The sequence below is a fragment of the Hemitrygon akajei genome, chromosome 5 (assembly GCF_048418815.1).
Source record: "Hemitrygon akajei chromosome 5, sHemAka1.3, whole genome shotgun sequence".
NCBI classification, from domain to species: Eukaryota; Metazoa; Chordata; class Chondrichthyes; order Myliobatiformes; family Dasyatidae; genus Hemitrygon; species Hemitrygon akajei.
Window position 1 is genome coordinate 44,189,991 of NC_133128.1, and position 24,596 is coordinate 44,214,586.

Below are 24,596 nucleotides of genomic sequence, written 5' to 3' on the forward strand. Positions count from 1 at the left end.
TGGTGAACATAACATTTTGAAAAAGAGAAACCTCAGCCTAAAAATTCACTGGTGCTCTGAGTACTGTTTAAAGGGAGTTACCATACAGAGCACCAACAAATGGCATATCAAATTGAGCTGCTCCTCACACCCAAAGCATTCAGTACAACTGATTAGCTCTTATATATTTACGTTACACCAGTATTGGTTAAGTCCAGGAGTGAAGCCATGCCTGAGGAAATTGCAGAAAAGGGAGTGTTGGCAATTTTAGGGGTTGGAGGATGATGCAGTTTTGGGAGTTGAGCACAAAATCAGATCTAGACCAGATGAGATAAGAAGCTTGGTTTAGGGGTAATTTTGATGCAAAATGATGGATAGGGCAACCTATGAGAAAGAGATAAGTCAGGTAATTTACAGGCATATTAGGGGATTTGCAGCTCTGGGCTGAAAACTGTACGTTACAATAACAGAATAACAATTCTGTGATGTTCTGTGTTCTGTGATGTTCTGTGTTATTCTGTGATGCAATTAGCCAAACAGAAATATTCAATAGGGACTTGCGTTACTCCATGCACATCTGACCCTGAAGTGATGTGACTGGAATGTCATTATCATATTTTATTTTGCAAATAACCACCTTTTAAAAATACAGTACTTGAAAAAGTAGCACTATGCAAATAGTTTCTAGTGTTACGTACTCGTGACACGTGACAGTGGTACCCTTGTCACGTGACTGGGGTTGAAGTTATACTGGACTTGAGGTAATGGTCTTGTGATGGTGTTGTGACGTCATTTTCCTGCCAGTAGAGGTCATGTGACAGTTTTTTTTTTACAGGGTATAAGAGGAGGACCCCACCCTGTGGGGAGGGGCAGTTCGTGGCTGGATTTGCCAAGCTGACTTCATGCCACTGCGTGATTTAATGTGATGACGCAGTTTAGTTGAAAGATGAAGTTTTATCTAATGCCTAAAGTTTAAAAGGTCATTGCCAGCAGCTTCTTTACAATACTGCTAGTTAAGAATTAGTGGAGAGTGAAGATAAAAGTTCGGGAGTTAAAGATTGAGGAGAATCGAATTTCGACGGTGGAATGGGTTCGACCTTGTGTGATCCTCATTCGGAAGGATTTCGTTGACTGTTCTCGTGTTAATCTCTGCGGGATAGCAGAAGATTGAGAACAGTGTGGAAGGAAAGGTCAGTGCCTTTAAGCCATTACATTTCATAAAATTCTACGGGGGAAGAGTTCGACGCCGGGGATTGAAAGAAAACGACATGGAAGTGAATTTAAATCGCCTTAAAAAGTCTCTCCTTTTAAATGGACTGAGCATTTTGAACTTTTGGCAATATCGCTTTAAACAACTGTTTTTGCAACATTGCTTTAAGAACTGTTAAGCTGCCACACAGCAGCTGTTTTCCGGTTACGTTAGTGTTTGTTTACTTTTGGGGGTTTGTTTTCAGTGTTTAATAAACGTGTTATTTGTTGTAAAAACCCTTGCCTAACTCACATATATTTATTGTTGCCTGAATACGTAACACTAGATAATCTTTCCTACAATAATGTGTATTTTCTGTACTTACGTACATAGAATATTAAAGCATAGAACAGTATAGGCCCTTTGGCTCACAATGCTGTGCTAACCATTTAGCCCATTACAAGATCAATCTAATGCTTCTCTCCTACAATGCCCCTCTGTTTTTCTTTCATCCATGCCCATCTAGGAGTTTCTTAAATGTCCCTACTGTATCTTTGTCCACCACTACTCCTGGCAGTACATTCCATGCCCCCAATATCCTCTGTGGAAAAATCCTACTTCTGATACCCCTCCTCTACATTCTTCCAATCACCTTAAAATTATGCCCTCTCGTATTAGCCATTTACGTGATAGGAAAAAAATGCTGGCTGTCGACTAAATCAATGCCTCTTATTATGTTATGCACCTCTATCAAGTCACCTCTCTGCCTTCTTCACTCCAAAGAGAAAAACCCTAGCTCATGCAACCTTTCCTCATAGAACATGCTCCCAAATGCAGGCAGCATTGTGGGAAATCTCTTCTGCACTCTCTAAAGCTTCCACATCCTTCCCATATTGAGGAAACAGAACTGAGCATGATACTCCAACTGTGAAAAATTGCTTGTATAAATTGCTTGTATATTAGGTGTTTTTGCTTGGTAATATTCCTGTGAAGAGATTTCTCATTTCTTTAAAAGTACTACATAAAGGTAAATATTGTTGGTGCTAGATCCCAATTTGATTTTTCACAAATAACCCTCACACAACAAAGTGATACAGGTTGAGTACCATATATCCAAAATACTTGGGGCAGGAAGTGTTTCAGATTTTGAATTTTTACAGATGTTGGAATACATGATGAGTTAGCTTGGGATTGCCATCATTTCCGGCTCTGAATTTATGTGCTACTGGTAAGAAGTCTGTCTTACACTTGTTCATCACACATACAGTATGTACTTAACAATAAAAATTATTACATATGATTAATAATGTGCAGGGTAACAAAAGCAGCATCAGGAGAATACCTGAACCAACTGTTGAACAGCAACAAACAATGGCAGGCTTTCACTCTCCACCTATGATGCTGTGTTTTGACTAAAAAGTACACTATATTTGTACTTCTGCTTTTAAGTTTTCCGTAAGGTACAGTATAAAAACAATCAGCATTGTAAGCTTGTTCTAGTGTTAGATTTTCATTAGCAATGATCTTTGCAAACTTATTAATGCTTCATGATCAGATGTTTTATTTTTAAAATTTTAAAAATCTGAAAAAATTTAATGCTGTGCTTTTTCTTAAATTTCTGCAATATGTTGAATATTTACAGTTACCTTCAATTTTCAATTCATTGTTAGAGATCTTAGCTCGTTTCATGATCAGCGTACTGTTAAATGGCATATGTTCACTCCAATGCTGATGAATCTATTCTTTCAATACACCATCAAGGTCTTGGCTTTTCACTTTGTGCAGTGTTTTCTATTTTTCATTACGTATATGAGGTAACTTCCCAGAACTGTCTGTGATGCGCAGATATCTATGCATTGCTTGGGAAGCTTCCCAGCGATTTGAGGAATTTTCCATTTGTGACTTCATGTCAACACTCAAAAAGGTTTTGGAGTTTTTTGGATTTTGGAATTTCAGATAAGGGGTACTCAACCTGTATATGATGAAGTTATTGGATGTATATAATAAAAAATTACACGCAGACATATGTGAGGTCACTTCTCAGAACTGCCTCAGGATATGTTCCACATCAATCACACAAGTAGTTATCAATTTAGTATTACCTCTCTTACTTCCTTCATCACTTAGGGCTCTTTTTAATTCTTTCTCATTCTTTGGTTCTTCATCTTTCATCTCAGGCTGTTCTCTTGTTACTAAAGATGGTTGTGGAATGGAAACGGGACCAGAATCTGGACTTCTGCTCACAGTCCCATCAGCAAATAGAATCTAGTGAAAGTGGGAATGGATAAAATGAAAAATATTACTGACAATACTGTACATTACTTTTCAAAATGGCCCAACTCCTTTCTTTTCCTTACATGTTGATCCTCAGCAACATCATCTGGAAATATAGCAGCAGTTTTCTTATCTAATTTATGATATCTACTTCTAGCTCATGCTATTTGATGCCTTCGCTAGTTTTGTGTAATAGAAGCTAGAACATGGTCCTCATGCCAATCCTTCTGCTCTTGCCTCATGAAGCACCCACAAGACAGGCCATGACAGCGTGACCTGCAATGACAACTAGGCCTTAGGTGGCAGAACCTGACACACTGCTGCAATATTGCCTTTATATCCTTAGACAGCCTCTACTGCCAAAGGCGTCTTTCAATGTTTTAAACGTCTGATTGAGACATTTAAAATAATTGAAATGAATTTAAATAATCAATACAGTAAGCATGACAATATAGCTAATTGGCCTACCTTTAATTCATGAAAAATAAATACGTAATGAAATACAGAGAAATTAACAAAAATAAACAAAAGATCGGTGAGCTCATTCAAATAAATGGGGCTGTTACTTGTGAGTGATGAAAGCTAAGCAGCCATTTGTAGTAGATGCATTCAAGTCCTCAGCCTGGAACAATCAAGAGCTACCTCTAAACTAAATGCAGAGTGAATGGGAAGATGAACCTGCATTTGATCTCAAGGGCATGCTGTACTTCCAACCCGCAGTGTTCGGACACAAAGAATGGCAGAGGGAGGATGGTTGACAGCTCCCTATGGAATTATCAGCAACAAAGCACAATCATTTAATTTGAAGCATATTTACCCAGATGGTGGATTAGGAGTTTGCTTAGAGCAAGGGTTCCCAACATTTTTTATCCCATGGAGGCTTACCATTAACCAAGGGGTTCGTAGACCCCAGGTTGGGAACCCCTGGCTTAGACAGCAGCATGCTGGTTTCAATTTAATCCTCAATTAGAATGTGATGTCATTGAAATACGGGGAAAGGATGACACTATTATTAACATATTGCCAAGGTTTGTCTGGTCCAAGTTCAGTAATTCTATAATGAACAATCACTAAATTGTAAAAGTTTATTGGTGAATATGTACCTTTGAGAAATTCTCCTACTGATACAAAATGCTATAAAGTAATTGGATAAATTCAGTGAAATCTGAATAATCCTTTCTTATACATTTCTAACATTCATTTGTGATATTATTCCTCATCTTGACTGCAGGCTTTGACCTCAGGTTGAGTTTTGACTATATGGCTGCATGAATTTTGATTGCCCTTTCAACAACCTATAACCTCCAGCAATGCCACTGATGCATCTTCTGTGGTTTTGCTTTGTGGAATGGATGACACATTCAGATGGCTGATCATCAGCTTTGGAGGTAGCTTAAGACTTTCATGGTGTATAAGTGGTGCATCCATGAGAGCAAAGCTCCTATACATAATGGATTCCATCTCTGGCTGATAATACAGTTACTAGTAAAGGAGCAGAGGAGTTCCAAGGCCCATATAAACCAAGCTTGTTGAAATATTTGGAATATAGGATTGGTAAACTTTTAAGCACATTTTTCCATCAGTAATTTTGATTAATGTATTTGTATTACAAGATTCAATTTTGGCTTTTATCTATGACAAGTAAGAAGACATCAGAATGACTCAGAAAACTTGGTGAGTTTTTGAAAAGCATTGATTTCCATGAAGTGGATGTTATTAATTGTTCCCTTAAAATTTTGATGAGGATGGAGTAGGGGATCAGAATTTAGCACACACCCCAGAAACCATACAGTGCATTCTTAAATTGCACACACATTCAGAGTTTGATGCAAATGGTGACCAGATTAAAACCTAATTATTCCCACGCAGGGAACACCATAAAAATGAGAGATTAGAATTTAATGATTTCACTTATCATAAATAACTTCAACTCAACTTTACAGTCTGACCATGTAATGAATGCCTGTAGATAACAAACACCTTGAACACTCTCTAAGGAAAAGCTATATGATATCTACTAGTTAGTCATCCAATTCTTAGATACTTCTAAAAAAGTATTTTTATTTATTCAGTAACTAGATGTGGATGTCATTGGCAGAATCATTTTCTGAACTAATGCAGGTTATATAGTGTAAGTAATTTATATCACTGTAATGAAAAGATTTATAAGATTTTGACTCAATGATGACAATAGTGCTTTGAAGAATTCCTAAAGTAATGACTGAGATGATTGGCTTCTAATCATAATCATCTTTCTTTGTGCTAGGTATCACTCTGGCCAGCAGTGGAATTCCCTCCAGTCCACCAATTCAATTCTATGTGTTTTCTTGGAGCTAGTCTTGGTCAAATGCTACATTTTTACCTCATCTCTGGAATCTAGGTTTCAAAGGTACATTTAATGTCAGAGAAATGTATACAATGTGCATCCTGAAATGCTTTTTCTTTGCAAACATCCACAAAAACAGGAGTGCTCCAAAGATTGAATGACTGTTAAATGTTATAACCCCAAAGTGCCTCCCTGCTCCCCCCACCCACACATAAGCAGCAGCAAAGCAATGACCCCCTCCCCCACCAGAAATAAAGCATCGCACCCCCCCCACCGAGCTCTCAAGTGTGCAGTAAAGCATCGATAAAGACACAAACTTGCAGTACCCCAAAGAGTACTCGTTCACCTGGTATTCCACATACCACAGTTTCTCTCTTTCCCTAATAAGGGAAACAAAAGGAGTCCACGTTTCCCATATTTAAATAGTCTTTTAGCATTTCCTTCAAGGCCATTTTAAATCAAATGAACTATACTTTAAATTTAGATAGCAACTGGAATATATATTCCAATAAAAGCAGCATTTTAATGTAATTGAGCAGAAATAAAAGACTGGAAAACAGATTTTAGTTTGTTTCCTCATAATTCAGATTTAACTGAATAAATCAACAGTGTATTACCTCAGTAGATCCATCCATCATGTACTTTACCACAGTTCCCTGGAGGGTAATGACTCTTGATGCTTCCTGCATTGCAGGCCATTTCCGAGCTGCCTCACAGGGTTGGGAGCCTTTAGTTTTGATAGGATAACTCTGACGCAGCAGTATTCTTTCTTCACACTCATCTTCATTGTTAATACCTTGAAAATTGAATCAAAGTGGAGAATTTGAATATACCATGAAACATGAAGAGGAAAACAACTGTAGCCTGCAACTAGGAAAACTAAACTTGAAGCTGCTGGTTTCTTTTTCAATTGATATTTTAATTGATACCGTAAGATTAAAGGTTCTATGTTCTGTTCTCTAAAACATACATTGAAAGCCTTTTATTGAGGGATTAAATATTTTTCCCGTGTAGTTCCTAAAATGTTGTATGATTCACTTGATTGTGTCCTGGGATGATTTTACAGGAAAAAGTGAGGAGTTGGGCTTATAGTCATTTGAGTTTAGAAGACTGAGAGAGACAAGCTTATTGAAATATATGTGACTCTTGAGGGGTCTCAACAAGTTAGACACTGGGAAGATATTTCCCCCTTATGGGGGAATCTAGAACTGGGAGACAAAATTTACTTAAAAGGAGTAACCCATTTAACAAATAAATTAGGAAGTTTTTATTTGTTTTCTCTCAAAGGCCTAGGAATCTTTGGAAATCTCTACCCTAGAGAGTTGCAGAATTTGTTCCATTGAATATATTCATGGGCAAGAAGTGTGGAATCAAGTATTTAGGAGAATAGTAAGGAAAATAGGGTTGAAGCCAAGAGCAATTCAATCTTGATCATATTAAATGGTGAACCAGGCTCAAGGGACCATACAAAGTTCACAGTACATTTATTATCAAAATACGTATACATTCTACAATTTTGAGATTTGTCTCCTAACAGGCAGCCACGGCTTACTCCTTACAACTTATTCTTGCTAATATTTTTCATTCTCTTTTTCATCTTTCAAAATTTTAGGTTAAAACATGCATTACAAGTATTCTCTGCATTACATTTGAAGCTGCAACATGCTAAGCAGTTAAAAAATGTTTTAAATATTTAAACTTCCCAATATATTTTTAAACCCATATCAATAACCTGTTTCTGATCATCTTACACTATGGTACTGATGAATATGTCCTAGTTAACCTACAGCATGATCTAGAACTTTATCTGTACAAAGGTAGTTTTCTCTTTTTGTTTTGATCTTAAATTATCCTCAATCATCTCTTCCCCTTCAGTGAGCAAGATTAATTTAGCATACAGTACTTCAAATTAAAATCAATACACGATTTTTAAAGACACAGTGATATCGCCAGACTGACATAGAACTTACATAGAAAAGTACAGCACAGAAACTGGCCCTTTGGCCCACCTAGTCCATGCTGAACCATTTAAGCTGCCTAGTCCCATCAACTTGCAGCCGGACCATATCCTTCCATACCCCTGCCATCCAAATACCTATCCAAACTTCCCTTAAACGTTGAAATTGAGCTCACACACGTCACTTGTGCTGGCAGCTCATTCCACACTCATGATTTTCTGAGTGAAGACGTTTCCCTCTCATGTTCTCCTTAAACTTTTACTCTTAACCCATGACCTCCAGTTGTAGTCCCACCCAACCTCAGTGGATAAGGCCTGCTGGCATTTACTCTATCTATACCCTTCAATTTTGTATATCTTTAACAAATGTCCCCTCAATCTTCTACATTCCAAGGAATAAAGTCCTAACCTATTCAATCTTTCCTTACGACTCAGGTCCTCCAGTTCCTGCAACATCCTTGTAAATTTTCTCTGTACTTTTTCAAACTTATTTACAACTCTTCTGTAGTAGGTGACCAAAGCAGCATAAAATACTCCAAATTAGGCCTCACCAATGTCTTACACAACTTCAACATAACATCCCATCTCCTGTACTCAATCCTTTGATTTATGAAGGCCAACATGCCAAAAGCTTTCTTTACGACCTTATCGACCTTTCAATGATTATGGATCTGTATTCCCAGATCCCTTTGTTCTACTGCACTGCTCAGTGCCCCAGCATTTACTGTGTAAGACCTACCCTAGCTGGTCCATGGAAGTGCAATACCTCACATTTATCTACATTAATTTCTATCCATTGTTTTTTAGCCCATTTTTTCAGCTGTTGCTGATCCCATTGCAAGCCATGGCAGCCTTCCTTGCTGTCCACTACACACCCAACCCTGGTGTTATTTGCAAATTTACTGATCTAATTAACCACATTTTCATCCAGATCACTGAGAAAAGATTAAATATGAAGGTAAGCTATCTAATAATATAAACAAGGATACAAATAGCTTATTTAGATATATAAAGAGTAAAAGAGAAGACTGAGTAGATATCAGACCAATGGAAAATGATGCTGGAGAAGTATTAATAAGACCATAAGACATAGGAGCAGAATTAGGCCATATGGTCCATTGAGTCTGCTCCACCATTTCATCATGCTGATTTATTATCCCTCGACCCCATTTTCTTGCCTTCTCTCCATAACATTTGGCATCCTGATTAATCAAGAACCTATCAACTTCTGCCTTAAATATACCCAATGACTTGGCCTGCAGAGCAGTCTATGGCAATGAATTCCACAGATTCACCACTCTCTGGCTAAAGGAATTTTTCCTCTTCTCCGTTCTAAATGGATGTCCTTCTATTCTGATGCTGTGCCCTTGGTCCTAGACTCCCCACTACAGAAAACATCTTCTTCATATCCAGATCGTTTAATACTTTTTAAAGGTTGCAATGAGATCTCCCCTCATTCTTCTGAACAGTGAATACAGGCCCAGGGCTATCAAATGTTCGTCGTATGTTAACCCTTTCATTTGTAGTATCAATCTCGTGAACCCCCTTTGGACCCTCTCCAATGCTCCCTCACCTTTTCTTAAATAACGGGCCCAAAACTGCTCACAATATTCCAAGTGTGATCAGACCAATGACTTATAAAGCCTCAACATTACATTCCTGATTTTGTATTCTAGTCCTCTTGAAATGAATGCTAACATTGCATTTGCCTTCCTTACCATCGACTCAACCTGCACGTTGACCTATAGGGAATCCTGTACAAGGCTTCCCAAGTCCCTCTGCACCTCTGATTTATGAATTTTCTCCCCATTTAGAAAATAGTCAATGCCTTTATTTCTTCTACCAAAATGCATGACCATGCCATTCCCTACCATTATGTTCCAACTGCCACTTCTTTGTCCGTTCCCCCAATCTGTGTAAGTCTTTCTGAAGATAACCTATTTCCAGAACACCACCTGCTCCTCTACCTATCTTTGTATCATCTGCAAACTTGGCCACAAAGCCATCAATCCCTTGTCCAAATCAATGGCATACAACATGACAAGCAGTAGTCCCAACATCAACCCCTGCGGCACAGCTCTAGTCACTGGCAGCCAAACAGAAAAGAGGTCCTTTATTTCCACTTTTTGCCACCCGCCAGTCAGCCAATCATCTATTCATGCTATTACCTATCCTGTAACACCATGGGGTCTTATCCTGTTAAGCAGTCTCATGTGTGGTACCTTGTCAAAAAACCTTCTGAAAATCTAAATAAGCAACATCCACTGACTCTCCTTTATCTATCCTGACTATTATTTCCTCAAAGAATTCCAACAGATTTGTCAGGCAAGACTTCCCCTTTAGTAAACCATGCTGACTATGGCCTATTTAATCATGTGCCTCCAAGTACTCTGAAACCTCATGCTTAATAATAGATCTTTCCAACTACTGAAGTCAGGCTAACCGGCCTATAATTTCCTGTCTTCTGCTTCCCTCCCTTCTTAAAGAATGGAATGACACGCGCAATTTTCTACTCCTCCATAACAATGCCAGAATCGAGTGATTCTTGAAAGATCATTACTAATTCCTCCACAATCCCTACAGTTACCTCTTTCAAAACCCTGGGCTGTAGTCCATCTAGTCTAAGAGACCTATCTACCTTAAGGCTTTTCAGCTTCCCAAGCGCCTTCTCCATAGTAATAGCAACAACATTCACTTCTGGCCCCTACCACACTTACACTCTGGCATTCTCTGTCATTCTTGTGCCCCATTACTACCTCTCCATTGTTATTTTCTAGCAGCCCAATATCTATGCTTGTCTCTCTTTTACTCTTCATATAACTGAATTTTTTTTGTATACTCCTTTATATAATTAGCTAACTAACCTTCATATTTCATCTTTTCTCCCTTTATGGCTTGTTTAGTTTCTTTCTGTTGGTTTTTAAAAGCTTCACAATGCTTTGCCTTTGCACTATTTTTTTTACTGTATTATATGCCCTCTCTTTGGCTTTTATACTGTCTTTGACTTTCCTTGTCAGCCACGGTTGCTTCATCCTCGTTTTAGAATACTTCTTCATCCTTGGGATGCATCTTTCCTCTGCCTTCTGAATTTCCCCCACAAATGACAGCCATTGCTGTTCTGCCATCATCTGTGCTAGTGTCCCCTTCCAAACAACTTTGGTCAGCTGCTATTTCATGTCTCTGTAATTCCCTTTACACCACTGTAATATGAATACATTTAACTTTAACTTCTCCTTCGCAAACTGCAGGATGAGTTCTATCACATTATGATCACTACCTCCTAAGGGTTCTTTTACCTTAAGCTGTTGAATCAAATCTGGTTCATTACCTGATACCCAAAGCAAAATTTTGTTTCCCCTAGTGGCCTCTAAAAAGCCATCTCTTAGGCATTCTACAAATTCCTTCTCCTGGGATCCAGCACCAAATGATTTTCCCAGTCTATCTGCATATTGAAACCCCCCAAGATTATTGCAATACTGCCTTTTTTACATGCCTTTTCTATCTCCTGTTGTACAAACGGTAATTTGTAATCCACATCCTGGCTACTGTTTAGAGGCCTGTATATAACTCCCATCAGTTTCTTGCAGTTTCTTAACTCTGCCTGCAAGGATTCTACATCTTCTGATCCTTTGTCACCTCTTTCCAAGGATTTGATTTCATTTCTCTTTTTTTAAAAATCAATAGAGCCTCTCCACCCCCTCTGTCTCTTAAAGGACCTGCCTGTCCTTTTGATACAATGTGCATCCTTGGATACTAAACTCCCAACTATGATCTTCTTTCAGTCATGACTCAGAGATGGCCACATCATCATACCTACCAATATCTAACTGCCCTGCAAAATCATCTACCTTAGTCTGCATGCATTCAAATATAATATCTTCAGTCCTGTATTCATTATCCTTTTTAATTTTTGCCCCGTTACACATTACTTTATTCCACTGACTGCAATTTTGCCCTATCATCTGCCTGTCCTTCCTCACAGCCTTTCTATTCAATACATCTAGTTGTACACCAACTGCCCCATCCTCAGCCCCATCACCAGTTCCCATACCCCTGCCAAATTAGTTTATACCCTCCACAACAATTGCAGCAAGGCTGCCCACAAGGATATTGGTCCCTTTCCGGTACAGCTGAAACATGTCCTTTCTTTTTTAAAAACAGGTCATACATTCCCTAGAAGAGATCCCAATCATCCAGAAATCTGAAACACTGCCACTTGTACCAATTCCTCAGCCATGCATTCATCTGCCAAATCATCCTATTCTTACCCTCACTAGCACATGGCACAGGCAGCAATCCAGAAATTACTACCCTGGAGGTCCTACCTAACTTCCTATACTCTTTCTTCAGGACCTTATCCCTTTTCCTAGCTATGCCATTGATACCAATATGTACCATGATTCTGACTGTTCACCCTCCCCTTTAGAATGCCTTGGACCCGATCTGAGACATCCTTGTTTCTGGCACTTGAGAGGCAACATACCATCCAGGTTTTGTGGAGATTTCATGTCCACAAAATCTCCTTTCTTCTCCTCTAATTATGGAATCCCCTATCACTACTACACTCCCCTTCTCCATCCTTCAATTCTGAGCCGCAGAGCCAGACTCAGACAGAGATCTGGTTGCCGCGGTTTCCAACCTGATAGGTATTCCCCACCAACAGTATCCAAAGTGGTATAACTTAACATTGAGGGGAATGGCCTCAGGAGTATCTGCACTGGTTGCCTATTCACTTTCCCTCTCCTGACAGTCACCCAGATAGCTGCCTTCTGCAACTTAGGGGTGGCTATGTCCCTGTAGTTCCTACTGATCACATCCTCGTTTTCCTATATGAGCCAGCTGCAGCTCCAGTTCCTTAACATGGTCTCTAAAGAGTTATCAGGGACACTGGAGGCCTCCCCAATTTTCCACATCTTACACAAGGAACATACCACTACCTCCAGGTCCATTCTCAGTGCACCAGTTTTGTATTAACAGAAAAAAGAACTTACCTAGTTACATATAGTACTTAGAACCTCTGCCTGTGCTTGCCCAGGCTTGTTGTCGCCTATGCCTGTTGAGCAGTAATGAGGGTAAAGAAATGGTAGAGAAACTTGATAAGTATGTTGTGTCAGTCTTCACTGTCAGTATGGCAGAAATTCAAGAATGTCAGAGGGCAGAAGTGAGTGTAGATGCTATTACTAAGGAGAGAGTGCTTGGGGAGCTGAAATATCTGAAGGTAAATAAGTCATCCAGAGCAGATGGACTATACCCCAGGGTTTTGAAAGAGGTAGCTGAAGAGATTGTGGAAGCATTAGTTATGATCTTTCAACAATCGCTAGGTTCTGGAATGGTTCTGAAGGACTGGATAATTACAAATATCACTCCACTCTTTAAGAAGGTATATGTGGGGGAGGGGTAGAAAGCAGGAGAAAGGAAATTACAGGTCAATTAGCCTGACTTCAGTGTTTGGGAAGATTTTAAGGATGAGGCTTTGGGATACTTGGAGAGACATCATAAAATAGGCCAAAGTCAGGATGGTTTTCTCGAGGGGAAATCTTGCCCAACAAATCTGTAGGAATTCTTTGAGGAATTAATAGATAGGTTAGACAAAAGAGTGTCAGTGGACATTGTCTACTTGAATTTTCAGAAAGCCTTTGACAAGGTGCCATGCTTGAGGCTGCTTAACAAAGTAAATCCCACTGTTTACAGGAGAGGTAATAGCATGGATAGAAGATTGGCTGTCTGGCAGGAGGCAAAGAGTGGGAATAAAGGGGACTTCTTCTAGTGGGCTGCCAGTGACTAGTGGTGTTCTGCAGGGGTTAGTGTTGGGACCTCTTCTTTTCATGTTATATGCCAATGGTTTGGATGATGGAATTTGTGGCCAAGTTTGTGGACAATACAAAGATCTGCAGAAGGACTTAGACAGATTAGGAGAATGGGCAAAGAAATGGCAGTGAGAGAATAATATAGGGAAGTGTATGGTCGTGCACTTTAGCAAAAGGAATAAAGGTGTAGACTATTTTCTAAATGGGGAGAAAATTTAAAAAAAATCAGAGGTGCAAGCAGGATTCCCTAAAGGTTAGCTAACTTGCAGGTTAAGTCAGTGGTAAAGAAGGCAAATGCAATGTTAGCATTCATTTCCAGAGGACTAGAATATAAAAAACAGACATGTAATGCTGAGTCTTGATAAGGCATTGGTCAGACCGCACTTGGATTATTGTGTGCAGTTTTGGGCCGCATATCTAAGAAAAGATTTCTGGCATTGGAGAGGATGCAGAGGAGGCTCATGAGAATAATTCTGGGAATGAAAGGGTTATGTATCAAATGATAGCTCTGAGCCTGTATGAAATCTATTGCAAATTGAAATGCTGAGACAATGGAGAGGATATTTTGTATAGTGGGGGGGGGGGGGGGCGGAGTTTAGGACCAGAGGGCACAGTCTCAGAAAAAAGGGATGTCCATTTAGGATAGAGATGAGGAACAATTTCTTTAGCCAGACAGTGGTGGATTTGTGGAATTCATTAACATGGGTGGGTGTGAAGGCCAAGTCACTGGGTATATTCAAAGAGAAGGTTGATAGGTTCTTGATTAGTCAGGGCACCAAATGTTACTGGGAGAAAGTAAGAGAATGTTGTTGAGAGGGATAATAAATCAGCAATGATGGAATGGCAGAGCAGATGTGATGGACCAAATGGCCCAATTCTAATCCTATTTCTTGTGGTCATGGCAAACAAGATGGAAGATTAAACAAAGTGAAGTTCCCAACACTGCAATCATTATCTAATCTCTCCAGCACCATTAAATTGCCTCTGCAGAATGGGATGTATGCAGGATTATTCCAAAAATCACCTCCAGCCATTAGCTATATGGTATTCACAAATCACTAAGCAAATTTGAGATATAGAAGAAAACTTACTCTCGTGGAATTCATGTGAGAACAAATAAATAAACAGCTTTCTTCCAACCTACACTTCTTGGCACATGCACATTTAACACGTGTTATGGGAAATTACAATACTTGAGTTTTCTAGGAACACAAAACCTCATAATCCAAAGATCACTTGTCCTTTCATTTATCTATCTGTCTATTTGTTTATTTAGAAATACAGCAGTGTACAGGCCATTCAGCTAAACAAGCCTGTGCTGTTCAATTACTGTACACCTATATGACTAATTTAACCTGTCTATCTTTGGAATATGGAAGGGAAGTGGATCACCCAGAGGAAACCACACAATCTCAGGGAGAACTGAAGCAAGTTAGTAATGTAAATCACTTTCTAAATTGCACACAATCCCAATGTACCATATTTCTTCTCTGAAGGATTAATATCCTGGAATTAACAACTTCATTATGACCATCAGTGAAATTCTCTGCCCAATGAAGCAGTGGAGGCTACTTTAGTAAATATATTTAAGGTAAGGTTGGATAGATTTTTGCATACTAGAGGAATTGAGGGTTATGGGGAAAAGGCAGGTAAGTGGAGACAAGTCCATGACAGATCAGCCATGATATTATGGATTGACGGATCAGGCTCAATGGGCCAGATAGCCTACTTCTGCTCCTATTTCTTATGTTCTTATGATAGCAAAACTACTGAAATCAAGTATTCTAGAATCAAGAATCACTAAATTCTTAGATCAATTAGGAATGGAAATAAATGTAATCTTACTAAGGCTATCCATACCCCAAGAACATTTCTTTTCAAGAAAAAAGAAAATGTTCAAACTATAAGGTCAATTTGCAAGATAATTACATTAACATCAGATTTTTCTTTGGATGCTCTTGCATTAATCGAATTTAGATACTGATGAAGCAACAGTTGAGTTTTTGTTCTGTAGCAATGTCTATCTGCACAGTGTCAGGAAAAGAACCAAAGAATGCTACATTCTATAACACAGATGACAGAATATCAGCAATGAAACATCTTTTATACTTTAGTGACCAGCTTCATTTGCTTGATGTTAGAAATCAAGTGTAAAGTCATTTTTGATCAAATGTAGCAAGCAAAATTTGCAAAAAAAGTATACTAATGTGACAGACCAATGGAGCACTCTGTGAAGAATGTTGTCAACAGTCCATCTGGAGAACATGCATTCAATCGCAAGAACACTGGAGGCTCTGGAACATTTTCTGGGGTTGGTGCAGGTACTAGCTCAGGCTGTTGAATTTCCACCTGCACAAGGAAACATGGAAAACCTTCACAGAAAAGTAAACTGCTGGATTACCTTCAATCACTGCCTTCTTTATTCTTGACTTTAAAGAATTCTTCAATAATATTGAAATTAACTTGATAATATCTAATCATATAACATAAACAAAGAAAATAGTAATATATCCAAAATGTACCTTTGGTTCTTCGATTGGTTGGTGTGGTTCCTCTACAGGCGCACTTGAAATAATTTCCTTCTTATGCTTCCCTTTTCCTGAAGGAGCACTTTTATTCTTAGAGGATTTATCTGTTTTAGCAGTGGGTGGTGGAGTAGTAACAGGAGCCGGTGTAGGTGTATGCACTGGTGGCATATTCAAAATTTCAACTAGTATTGGATCTTCTTCAACTATAGATAAAATATTTGAATGTATGATTACTGTTCCCTTTACTCACACTCTCCTTACTTGATTTGAGTTATGTTTACAGTAACAGTTATGAGACTAGACTTCTTCCTGGCTCCTCTACTTCTTGTCACTAGCCCTTTCTCTGTATCTTATAATCTTTTCAAACACCATACATTTATCCAATTGCCTCTTAAAGGCTACAGTGGGATCTGCATATCTCAGCAGTGCATTCCAGATTTCAAACACAAGGTGCAAATAAAAATGTTTTACCTTTGTCATTCGTAATTCACCCCCAATTTTTACACCCATGGCCTCTAATTCTCAACCTCTCAAACCCCACCATCCACTGTCCAGATCTTGCATTGTTTTAAATATTTCCATCAAATTACTCAGCTGCCTTCAATACTCCAAAGGGAACTGTCCTGACTCTCTAATGTGCCCTTGTAATTGTCCCACATACCAGGAAGCATTCTTGAAAATCTTTTCTGGACCTTCTTTGATACCCTCATGTCTTTCCAATATTACTCCAACTAGAAATGAACACAAAGCTTCACTTGAGCCCTTTTACAAGCATTTTGAGAAGGTACTGTATACATTCTCTGCTTTTGTATTCTATGTTTCCATTGATAAAGCCAAAAATTGCATTTGTCTCATCAATCACTTTCAAATAATGCCCTGTAACTTTTACTGATTTGAGTACACATTCCCTCAGTCTGCCTCTGCTGCTGTATCCATTTTTGAAGTGTTGTAGAGTTTATTCTATATTGCCCTACGAAAAACTTCATCTCACATTTCTTCATATGAAGCTTCATTAGCTATACATCTTTCTATCAACAAGCCTGCATCAATCGTGATGCAATCTACCACTATCTTCTTGTAGTTAGAAAATGTGGTTTCCACATCTAAGTCCTAATTATTGTTATACTGTAGATAAAAGTGCAAAAAGAAAATAAAAAAATCATTCACCATGGCCTATCATATCTGTGGCTTAGCCAAATTCATTTCTCTGCTATCAAAATCCTTGTGACATGTACTTCAACTCTGCTGATATGTGCTTATGTAGAAACTCAAAAACCTTCTCGAGGTTGATGCAGTTCGCCCTTTGCAATGTTATCTATTACCTTGTCATAAAAACTCTATTAAGTTGGTTAAACATAACTTGCCTTTGGCATGCTGGCTTGCCCTGATTTATCTATTTTCATCCAAGTGACTATTAACCTTATTTAACTGATGTTTCTAAAAAATTGATGTTTCTTAGTCCCCATGACTAAGGGGAAAATAACAGACCAATAGTTGTTTGGCTTGTCTTTACATCCACCCTTTTTAATAAGTGAGTAACGTTTACTATACTTCAGTCCTCTGGCACCAACCTCATAACCTACAGCATTGGGATATCATTGTCAGCAACTATTGATTTCTTCCTGTACTTCCCTCAAAATTCAAGAATGTACCATTTCCAGTTTTAGAAGCTGATCAACTTTTAAGTTCAGCCATTATTTTTAATATTTCTATGCTTTCAACTTTACACATATCCAGTGTCTAAAATAGCACGTCCTTTACCATCAATTTGGTAGCAGTCTCTCCCTTGGAAGGGTAAATACAAAATATTATCGAGTATCTTAATGACACCCTAAGCTTCCATATGTAAGTTCCCATTTTTCTCCATGAACTGCACAATTTTCTTTACATGCCCATTAAAAACATTTGGATCTCCATTTGTTTGCACAGCTTATCCTTCTCCTACCTGCACACAGGCAGAGGCCAAAGAGCAAGGCTCCAGAGATTAGGACAACAAGAGGTGGGCATGGGAGGCAGAGGAGGAGCTATGGAATTGCTTTGAGTCAGTGGACTGAGAGCCATGTTCAATTCTCATCTGTGGATCTGAATGAATACTCCATGGCTGTCGCAGACTTCATAAAAATAGTTGAAGATGGAGCGTGTCCCCACAAAATCATTCAGAGTCTTCCCCAGTCAGAAGCCCTTGGATGAACCACGAGATCTGCAGTCTGCTGAGGGCCAGATTAAAAGCATTCAAGTCTGGTGACCAAGAAAGCTACTAGGTCCAAGTACAATCTCCACAAAACCATGTCACGGGTTAAGTGGCAGTTTTGGACTAAACTTGAATCAATGAAGGATGCCATATAGTTGTGACAGGGCTTTAATGCTATCACTTCTTATAAAGTAAAATCAAGTAACATAGGCAAAAACAGGGCTTAGTTTCCAGATGAGCTCAATAGCTTCTATGCTCACTTTGATCATTAAAACATGGAGAAATACCACAAACTCCCATAGCCCCCCGAAGATACTGTGATTTCAGTTTCTGAGTCTGATGCGCGAGTGTCCTTCAGGAAGGTGCACCAATAGAAAGCATCTAGCCAAGATGAGGTACCTGGTCAAGCACTAAAGACCTGTGGTGATCAACTGGGTGGAATATTCACTGAGATCTTTGACTTCTTGCTTTGGCAGACTGAGGTACCAATCTGCTTCAAGCAGGCTTCAATTATACCGGTGCCCAATAAGAATGTGGTAATCTGCCTCAATGGCTATCATCCAGTAGCACTTACCCACAGTGATGAAGTGTTGTGAGAGGTCAGTGATGAAACATATCAACTCCTGCCTGCGAAACCACTTGAATCAACTCCAATTTGCCTACCAACACAATAGGTCCACAGCAGATGCCACCTTATTGACTTTTCACTCAACCCTGGAAAATCTGAATAACAAAGGGGCTCTTTATTGACTACAGCTTAGCATTCAATACCATCGTCTCCTCAAAACTTATCAATAAGCTTCAGGACCTTGGCCTCAATACCTCCTTGTGCAGTTGGATCCTCAATTTCCTCGCTTGCAGATCCCAATCAGTTTGGATTGCAACAATGTCTCCTCCACAATTTCCATCAGTACAGGTGCACCACAAAGCTGTGTGCTTAGCTCCCTGATATTCTTGCTTTACACCTATGATGGTGTGGCTAAGCACAGCTCCAATGTCACATTCAAATTTGCTGGCTGTCATAGGCCGAATCAAAGGTGGTGATGAATCAGCATATAGGAAGAAGATTGAAAATCTGGCGAAGTGGTGCCACAACAACAACCTCTAACTCAGTGTCAGCAAGACCAAGGAGCAGAATATTGAATTTGGGGAGAGGAAACCAGAGGCCCAAGAGCCAGTCCTTATCAGAGGATCAGAGGCAGAGAGGGTCAGCAACTTTAAATTCCTCCTTTCAGGAGAACGGTCCTGAGCCCAGCACTCACGTGCCTCTACTTCCTCAGGAGTTTGCAAAGTTACTGCATGACATCTAAAACTTTGACAAACTTCTATAGATGTGCGTTGGAGAATACTGTATATTGATTAGCTACATCAAAGACCGGTACGGAAACACCAATTCCCTTGAACGGAAAACCCTGCAAAATGTAGTGGATATGGCCCAGTCTATCAAAGGTAAAGCCCTCCCAAACATTGAGCACATCTATACAAAGCGTTGTTGCAGGAAAGCAGCATCCATCATCAGGGACACCTACCAGCCAGGACATGCTCTCTTCTTACTGCTGCCATCAGGAAGAAGATACAGAAGCATCAGGACTCACAGTACCAGGTTCAGGAACAGTTATTACCCCTCAACCTTTGACTCTTGAAGCAAAGGGGATAACTTCACTTGCCCCATCATTGAAATGTTCCCACAACCAATGGGCTTACTTTCAAGGACTCTTATCTCATTTTCTATATAGTTAGTTAGTTAGTTATTAATTATTTCTTTCTTTTTGTATTTGCACAGTTTGTTTTCTTTTGCACGTAGGTTATATGTCCAGTTGGTGTAGTCTTTCATTGAATCAATTATGGTGAATTTATTGAGTATGCCCACAAGAAAATGAATCTCCAGTTTGGATTGACTGTAGATTATTGGATTGTTCAGAGTCATGATGCAAACATTTAATTGTTACGGACTATAATAAGCATACAATACAAATATTTGTTTGCCAATACCCTGTTCAAGAAGCAAGGTTCGACCAATGAAATGCAACAAAGAACACACAGCAAATGCTAACTCTGCTGTGATTGAGTCAAAACCATCACAGACTAAGTCCTCTTGCTATTAATAAGATAAAAAGCAGTATGTGAACTGAAGCCAGACATAAATTCAGAACAACCAGCATTGTTTGGGTGCTTAACACTGAAAATCCTTAGAGTTCAGATGCAGATTACTTCACAGTTGTTTGCTTCTGTTCTGTATCAGTCATTCCAGGAATTTATGTCAGGGTTCAGCTTTCTGCAAGTGACTGGAAGTATTTACTACTGGCATTTGTCATGGTTTGTAGAAGTAACTAAGGGTAAGGTCTATCAGAGTCACAAAGTAAATTCACGAGGTATATAGGCTGTCACTATACCAATTATTACTTCCCTATCTAAGTAAACAATCAAAAGAGTAGGGTCCTTGAGAAGATCTCCAAGTAATGTGCTCGCCAATACCTATTACATTTTTTCTCTTTCCTCCTCTGCCTGATTCTTATGCTTCTGTTTCTCCATCTCCTCGTCCTCTGCCTACACCTGTTGCTTTCTCAAATGCTCCTGATGGCAAAGACTGAATCCTCCTTACGGAAAAGTTTGAAGAACATAGCAGAAAATGACAAAGTACCTAGTTCTCTGTGGAGAGTACTGGAGGGTGACCTGAAGGCTGTAAACACTATAGTAATCTTGAAACACTCCAATGCCCATGACATCATTCACCAAATTTAAAAATCAGCTGTAAATGAAAATGTATCAACTACTTTGCATACTACTGTATTGTAGATAACAACTTAGTTTGTGCTTATGTAATTAACATAAAGTAATTCTAATTGTGCTATCAGAATTTTATTTTCTTTTGTTTACCTTTCTTCTGTTCCTTCTCAGGACCATCTTTACTAAGTGTTAAAATTATTCCATCATCAAGGACAGCTGAGAATGATTCAAACTTGCTGACAGATAACTTTGTCCTTTCTCCCTCTGCATGAATTACACAATTGCACATAATCAACTTTTTTTCTGAAACAGAAGCCTTTACCATACCAGCCATCCATAAATTTACAGAGGGTACTTAAAAAACAGGTTTCTAGTGTTACTAAAATTATTTTTGAAGTACAATATAAAAAAACTAATAAACACTATACAAAAATGACAATTGTTCAAATTAAAAAGCAAAGTCAGAAAGAAAGTAAACAGCATTTTGTATTAACACAAACAAACTACTGGAGGAACTCATCTAGTCAAGCAGCATCCATGGAGGGCGATAAACAGTCAATGTTTTGGGCCAAAAACCTTCATCAAGACTGGAAAGAAAGGAGGAAGAAGGCAGAATAAGTGGGCAGAGGGAGAGATGTGCAAGTGCAGGTGATAGGTGAAACCAGGTGAGGGGGAAGGGGGTATGAAGTAAGAAGAGTGGTATGATAGGAGGAAGAGATAAAGAGTTGAAGAAAAAGGAATCTGATAAGAGACAATGGGGACCATGGAAGAAAGGGTAGGAGGAGAGGCTCCAGAAGGAGGTTAGCCACATGGGCAGGTTAGAAGAGGAGACAGGATGAGAGTGGAAACAGAATGGAGATTGGAAAAATAGAGAAGCGGAAGAGGTAAGAAATTACCAGAGGTTTCACAGATTGATGTTCAGTAGAGTTGGCCATGGACCAACATGTTTGCATTGAAATGGGTGCCCATTGGCAACTCCCGCTTTTTGTGACAGATGGTGAGAAGGTGGTTAATGAAGTGGTTCTCCGATCTACATTGGGTTTCATACAGGGAGCACTGGATACAGTAGATTACTTGCAAATGAGATGTCGTCGCACCTTTAAGGATTGTTTGGGACCCTGAATGATATTGAGGGAGGAGCTGTAATGGCAGGTGTAGTACTTATACAGGGATAACTACCAGGAGGAAGATCAGTTGGGAAGGGCAAGTGGACAAAGGGGTCATGTAGAGAGAGATCCATATTTAAAGTGGAGAGTTGGGTAGGGTGTGTTTAGTGGTAGGATCCCGTTGTGGATGACAGAAGTGACAGAGAATGAACTGTTGGATATGGAGGCTCACAAGGAGGTAGATAAGGACCAGAAGACTTTGTCCCTTTTAGGATGGCAGGAGGATGGAAAGAGGGCAGATGTACAGGAAATGCAGAAGATGTGGGTGAGGGCAGCATTGATAGTGGTGGAAGGTAATCCCCATTCTTTGGAGGAGAACATCTCAGATATAGAAGTGTATCCACTCTGAAAAATGAGCCAATCACAGACAGGGAACTCAAAGCGATTGAAGTGATCAAGAGCATGCGAGTCGAGGTATGTGGACATGACTTCAGTGGGGCAAGAGCAAGCAGAAACAATGGGCCTACCTGTACAGTCAGGTTTGTAGATCTTGGGTAGAAAGTAGAAATGAGCAGTGGTAGTAAGGGAACTAGGAGGTTGGTGGCAATGGATGGGAGATCTTCAGAGTTGATGAGATTGGTAATGGTGTGGGAGACAATGGCCTGATGTTCCTTACTGGGGTTCAGGTGGTAGCTACGAAGAGATGTCAGAGTTGTCACTTAGCTTCAGCAAGGTAGAGGTCAGTCTGCCAGACTACAACAGCAACCTTCTTGATTTACAGTATTTTGTATAATTTCAGTGGTGGTTCAGAATAGAGAAGAGAGCTGACATGATAACATGTTTACACATTTTTGTGATACTCTATGTTGATTGCACCAGAGATGCTGGAAGCATTTTACATGTGAAATATGAAAGTCCACAGCCAGGGAAGTCTGCTCATTAAGAACAGCATATAGTATGTTTAAGACCAAAAACGCTCTGGGAAATAGCATTTTGGAAATCAGGGGTATAAACAACTGTCATTATAGACTCACTGGATGTCTGAAGAAAACCTGGTTTTATCCAGTCACTGTTATCTCACACACAAAAATCATTTTAAATGTGGGGAAATGTATTTGAAATAAAAAAGTCATATTGCCATAATGATTTATGATCATAAATTGGTTGTAATCAATTTTGTAACATAATTGAAATTAATTAATTTATTAAAAGCATAAGTATCAAGGATACACGTAAATATTTAAACTCACCTTCCTTACTGGTTTCAGACAGTTTTCTCTCTGTTGGAACAACTTTGTTTTCATCCAAACTTTTTATGGGATCTGTGATGTAGGTGAAGAAATGATGATTGTCCTTCATTAGACATACCTGAATTATTGTCGAACCTATTGCAAAGGACAACAAAATACTCTGAAATAGTTTGGTAATAATCCTTTGTTGTTTAATGACAATGAAGTTAAGCAATTAATACATTTTTAAAAATTAGGAAATATTAAAAAAAACTTTGCCCGGTAATTAACTACACCATGTACAATTACCAGATGTACGCAGATGATACGAAGACAGGTGGATGGGTAGTGTTGCAGAGGCAGGATGTCTGTAGAAGTTCTTGGACAGGTAGGGAGAGTGGGCAAAGAAGTGGCAGATTGTATATAGCATAGAGATATGAGCTTATGGACTTGGCTAGGAAGAATAAAGATGGATATTTTTGTTCTAAAGGAGTAGAAAGTTCAGAATTCAGAAATGAAAAGGGGCTCAGGAGTCCTAGGATTTCCTCAAAGTTAACCTGCAGATTGAATTGGTAGTAGGTACTATTGTGTAGTGGGGCAGCATGGTAGTATAGTGGCTGGCATAATGCTATTACTGCACTAGTGACCTGGTTTCAATTCCACTGCTGTATGTAAGGAATTTGTAAGTTCTCCCTGTGACTGCTTTGGTTTCCTCTGGGTTGTCTAGTTTCTTCCTATGTTCCAAATAGCATGGGTTAATAGGCTAATTGGTCATATGGGTGTAATTAGGTGGTGCAGGCTTATTGGGTGGAAGGGTCTGTAACTGTTGATGTCCAAAACTGAGGTAATTCCCCGTGACCTGTCCTGGGGAATTTACATGAACCACCCTGTACTAGGCAGAATTTAATGCCAAAAATACTTGTATTTCATAGGATGAACAAATATTGATTGTTTTCAATTATTTAAAGCAATTGTTTAATTGCTTTAATTTTTGCAATTTTTCACAACAATTTTTATTTGTCTTAATACATTTTGAATGCCAGAAAAATTGACTGGTTAAGCTAGGGACATGAAGGTGCTTTTAACTTTAAGTGATCCACACTAAGCATGTACATTGTATGATGGTCAATGGAAAGTATCAACAGCAAATTATTGATGAAGCTTTCCTTTACTTTGTTAATAAACGAGAAGATGAAATGGTGGTGAATGACTCCAGTAAATTTATTTTCCTCTTCTGCAATAGGCAGTACAAGGTCAGTGTAACACATTTGGTTGTAAGTTCC

The 24,596-nt window shown here is 39.1% G+C and overlaps 1 protein-coding gene across 5 annotated transcripts in view; it reads right to left on the reverse strand.

The window, feature by feature from the left end:
- The window catches only part of spag17 (sperm associated antigen 17), a 319,678-nt gene that overhangs the window by 149,810 nt on the left and 145,272 nt on the right, over positions 1 to 24,596 (reverse strand). For all 5 annotated transcript variants that reach the window (XM_073045385.1, XM_073045386.1, XM_073045384.1 and 2 more), the window contains 6 exons: positions 23,335 to 23,469; positions 21,129 to 21,242; positions 16,055 to 16,263; positions 15,749 to 15,881; positions 6,386 to 6,564; positions 3,271 to 3,433 (listed from right to left, as the gene is read on the reverse strand). In XM_073045385.1, coding sequence (XP_072901486.1) covers positions 3,271 to 3,433; positions 6,386 to 6,564; positions 15,749 to 15,881; positions 16,055 to 16,263; positions 21,129 to 21,242; positions 23,335 to 23,469 — 933 coding nt within the window. The remainder of the gene's footprint in view (positions 1 to 3,270; positions 3,434 to 6,385; positions 6,565 to 15,748; positions 15,882 to 16,054; positions 16,264 to 21,128; positions 21,243 to 23,334; positions 23,470 to 24,596) is intronic.